The sequence below is a fragment of the Numenius arquata genome, chromosome 11 (assembly GCF_964106895.1).
Source record: "Numenius arquata chromosome 11, bNumArq3.hap1.1, whole genome shotgun sequence".
NCBI classification, from domain to species: Eukaryota; Metazoa; Chordata; class Aves; order Charadriiformes; family Scolopacidae; genus Numenius; species Numenius arquata.
The window spans coordinates 1,801,123-1,805,769 of NC_133586.1; the positions used below are offsets into that span (position 1 = coordinate 1,801,123).

Sequence of the window (4,647 nt, forward strand, 5' to 3'; positions counted from 1 at the left end):
AGTCTGGACAAGGGATGAAGAAGCGGACACACAGGGAGGGATGGGGAGAGGCGGAACGGGGGGGGGGGGCCCCGGGGGCCAGGTTTGGGGCGGGGGGGGGGGGGTGAGGAGAGGGGCCGGGTCCCCCTCCGGCCGGCCCGGGGCCGCTCCCCGCCGTATTGCCAGTCCGAGGAATAGACGGGCTCCGAGTCCTCTATCTACAAGTGTCTCCTCGTGGAAATGGCTTGTGTGGGCTCTGCCCGCATGGCTTCGGGGTCCGAGGGGGGGGAGGGGGGGGGGGGGGATGGTCCGGGGAGGAGGTGTGGGGGGGCCTCACTGGGGCAGCAGCGGCGGCTTGAAGGAGCAGTTCCCGGTGCAGTGCCGCGGGGTCAGCATTTTGCAGGAGAAGTGATGCAGCGCGTCGTGGGCCTCTGCAAAGCGACGGAGCTGTCACCCCTGGCTCCCCACCATGCGGGGGGGGGGGGGGGACGGGGTGTAGACCCCCCCCTTAGTTGTCTCTGTGTGTGTGTGTGTGTCCCCTCCGCGTCCTGCCCCGGTACCTTTCAACTTCTGCTGGATGGCGTAGCGCGCTTTCCTCTCCTGGTCCAGCTCGTTGCACAGCGTATCTGGGATGGGGGGAGAGCATCACAACGTGCCGGGGGGGGGGACACACGACACACAGCCCCATCGGGGATGCGCTGGGCCGAGGGGCACCGCTCTCGTCCGTAGCGCGGGGTGCGGAGGAGGGGGATACGGGGGGCGGGATGCGCGCAAAATCGGGAATAGCTTCCCAGGTAATTTTACGCCTCGGTTTTTAATCTAGCCCGGGTGGAAATTGCTGCGAGAGGGAAGGTTCATTCGCTCCCGTGGAACGACGTCTCGCAGCCGTTTGCGGGGCGGCTCGAAATCCCGAGACGAATGGGAGTGCACGAAAGATATCGATTTAAAAATAAAATAAAATAAAATAAAATAAAATAAAGGAAAACAAAAATAAAGGAGAGAGACAAAAAGGAGATAAAAAAATAAAAGTAATAATTGTCGGATGGGCCTCGGCCGGGCCATACCTCGGACGATCTGCAGCTGCTGCACCATCTCCTCCCGATACGCCAGCTCCCGCTTCATCTGGTCCTGGAAGTTATCTGCGGGGACGGGGGGTCAGCACCGCTCCCCGCCGGGGGACGCGCTCCCCGGGGGGGGGGGGGGGGGGATATCGGCTGTACCTTTCAGGCTCTGGAAGTCCCTCTCCAGCTTTTTCCTCAGCTCCATTTGCTCCAGGACCAGTTTTTGCAATTCGTCTGTTTAAAAATACATGGCGGGGTTGGGGGGAGCCCGCACTTTTCCATATGGAGGCGGCTCAGCGCGGCGCTAATCGCATTACGTTACATTAATCACAGGAGTTAATCACTCCTGCAGAAAACACAAATACCTCGAGCCGCGGGGAGAGGCCGGGGGGTCCCCACAGCCCCCCCCCTTTACCCCCGCAGCCCCCCGCCCCGCCGCGGGACGCGCCCCCGCCTCACCTCGGGCCAAATTTTCGATGTCCTTTTCCACCAGCTGCGTCCCGGCGACATCCATGCCGAGGCCGTCCTCTCCTGCGGGGGGGGGGTGGGGGGGTGGGAATGGAGGGGGGCAGAGCGCCGTCAGCCCCGCCGAGGGGGGCTCCGCCGACCGCGCATCGCCCCGCGGCGGAGCGCGGATCGGCGCTTACCTCTGTCGGTATTTACAGGGCTGGGATGCGAGACATTCCTTTGGTCCTGATAGGATTTTCTGGTCTCTAAATCCTCTGCCGCGGAGTGATTGTCTTCTTTATCTTGCTCTTAAAGGTAATAAACCGATTTTCAACCATAAGCAATGAAAGTATGGTCCTGATATATCCTTAATTACATAATTACGGACAAAGCCCTCGTTAAAACCTTCTTAGAGGACATCCTAATCGCTTTGCTGTTGGAAAGTAGCTTGCTGGCAGGAGCTTTGCCCCGCCGTGCCGTGTGCGGCCCCGCCACCCCATCCCCGCCGCACCGGCCCCGTCCGACGGCGGCCTCCCCGGGCCCGGGGTGGGGGGCCCGGCCCCGTCCCCCATCGGGAAACCGTTCGCGCTCGCTTTTCTCCCGAAATCCCCCAAACGAAAGCGGCGGCCCGGTTGCCCCCCCGGGGCTGAGCAGCCGGCGGGGGCGGCGCCCGGGGCCGCGCCATCGATGCGCACCGGCCTCCCGCCCCCCAGCCCCCCCCCCGGCCCGCTTTACCCTTCGCCTCGGGGGCGCACAGGTACGCGGCCGGGGCTCCCAGGGAGGCGGCGGTCTTCAGCGGCTGCAGGTGCTCCCCCCGGTCCGGCGCGTACACCTACAAAACAAGGAGTCAGGGCGGCGGCGGGGGCCCTGGGGCCCGTCCCGCGGGGACCCCCGGGGGCAGAGACAGCCCCCCCCCCCCCCGCCCGCCCCAGGCCCCGCACCTCGTAGGCGCCCCTGCTGCTGCTCCGCTCGGGGCTGCCGTCGGGCTGCTGGCCGCCCTCCTCCGCCGTCGGCTCGCACGCCTTCTCCTCGGGCCCGTCGGCCCCGGCGGGCGGCAGCGGCTCCTCGGTCCCGGCCAGCAGCCGGGGCGGCGGCGGCTCCCGTCCCTCGGGGGGGGCGGCGGCGTCCTCCTCCTCGTCCTCCGGGAAGCGGTTGGACTCCACGTCCACCTCGGGCTCCTCGGCCGTGTCCCCCCCGGGGGAAAGCGAGCGGTAGCTGGAGCTGCCCTCGCTGAGGAAGTCCGGGGAGAGGTAGCCGGGGCCGCGGGGCCCGGCGCCGCCGTACGCCTCCCGGGTGCCGTAGAGCTTGGCGATGCTCTCGGCGTCCTTCACCACCGGGCGGAAGGCGGAGAGGTAGCTGCCCTTCCTGGGCAGGGGCAGCGGGGGGAGCAGCGCCTCGTCCCCGGAGCGCTCCTCCTCGCCCGCCGCCCGCGACAGCGCGCTGGGGCAGCGCTCGCCCTCCGCCCCGGCGCCTTCCTGGGGGGTAGCGCTGCTCCTCCCGCTGCCCGACGGCTCCGAGCCCTCCAGCTCGCCGTGCCGCCCCGACAAACCCGGCGGTTCGGCCGCCGCCGCTGCCGCCGCCGCCGCCGCCGCCACCACCACGGCGGTGGCCGCCGCCTTGGCCTGGCTCTGCGCCGGGTAGGGGGGCACGGGCAGGCTACCGGCGGCCGGCCAGAAGACGGGGAAGGAGGGGTAGACGCCGCTGTCCTTGGCGGCTCCGGGCTGGTGGGGCGGCTGGGCCGGTTGGTGCGGGTGAGGGTGCGGGGGTCCCCAAAACATGCCGGGGGGCAGCGCGCCGCCCTTGCCCGCCTCGCCGCCCCCCGCGCCGCCCAGCGCGTCCTCCTGCTTTTTGGGGCAGAGTCCGAAAGCGGCGGCGGGGAAGCCGTAGGGGTGGGGGAAGAGCGGCGGCGGCAGCTTCTGCAGCATCCCGAAGCCCTTGCTGGGCACCGGGATCACCGGGTAGCTGCGCACCCCGCCCGCCCCGCCGTGCCCCCCCGCCGCCCCGCCGTGCGCCGCCGGTAGCCCCAGCGCCCCGCGATCGCCCGCCGGCTCCTGCCCGCTGCAGCGCAGGCTCTTGTGCGCCGGGGCCAGCTCGGGGCCGGCGGGCGGCGGCGGGTGCAAGGCGGCCTTGGCGGCCGGGGAACCGGCGCCGGGCCCGCCGGCGGCCGCCCCTTGCAGGGAGAAGGTCCGCTTGCGGGTGCCGCCGTTGAACATGGCCTTGACATCCTCCCAGGCGTGCGACAGCTCCTCGGTGGCCGTCTTGTCGCTGAGCTTGAGGTGGCGGCGCCAGGAGTTGAAGTTGGCGGCGTCGGGCTGGGTGTACTTGGAGTCCGGGGTGCGGTGGGAGTGGAAGATGAACTTGTTGGGGGAGAAGTACATGCTGCAGTAGCTGCACTTGATGCACTTGGCGCGGGAGCTGTTGTATCGGGCCGGGATGAAGCTGCCCCGGGAGCCCCAGGCGCACTCGTGCACCACGTCGAAGGCGAAGTTCTCGGGCAGCTTGGGCGGCTTGTGCTCGCCCAGGAAGGACTTGCAGAGCCGCTCCGCCTCCCGCTTGGTGATCATGCCGCAGCGGCGGGAGGAGATGGGCATGGCCCCGGCCCGCCGCAGGATCTCCAGCTGCACCGGCGTGCACTGCACGCAGGTGATGCCCAGGGCCACCCGCCGGTTGTGGATCTCATTGTAGCTGTAGTTCTTGAGCAGCGTGTTGGAGATCTGCGCCAGGCACAGCCGCTCCTGCCCGTCGATGACCAGGGACACGATGGGCACGCCGTACAGAGAGGTCTCACCCACTTGGTTGGGCTTGAGGGTATTGGAGCCCTGGTACGGCTGCAGCTCTTGCTTTGAATTTGGGGAGGAGCTTGCATCTCTCCCATTTCCCATCTGACTGGCGATCGCCTCCATTCCCCCCCAAAACGCCCCTGCAAAACAAAATCCGAGAAAGGCGCGGGTTAGAAACGCTCCCGGGGCCCCGCCGCCGCCGCCGCCGCGCCCGGCCCGCCGCTCCCGGACCCCCGGCTGCTCCCGCTCGGCGCTGCCGGCCCCGGCCCGGAGCACCCCCCGCCCCGGGCGCTGCCGCAGGACCCTCCCCGCCGCGGGCGGGCCGGCCGGAGGGGTCTGGCGGAGCCGTAGCGCATCCCCCGCGCCGCGGCCGCCGGTAC

At 69.3% G+C, this 4,647-nt stretch overlaps 1 protein-coding gene across 1 annotated transcript; it reads right to left on the bottom strand.

The window, feature by feature from the left end:
* Positions 1–312: 312 nt before the first annotated feature.
* On the bottom strand, positions 313–4,390 carry SKOR1 (SKI family transcriptional corepressor 1). The gene is made up of 8 exons (XM_074156274.1): positions 2,429–4,390; positions 2,223–2,319; positions 1,688–1,795; positions 1,500–1,571; positions 1,200–1,274; positions 1,044–1,118; positions 540–605; positions 313–410 (listed from the first exon to the last, which is right to left on the bottom strand). The coding sequence occupies exons 1-8, from the start codon at positions 4,388–4,390 to the stop codon at positions 313–315; spliced, it is 2,553 nt and encodes an 850-aa protein (XP_074012375.1).
* Between the last annotated feature and the right edge of the window lie 257 nt (positions 4,391–4,647).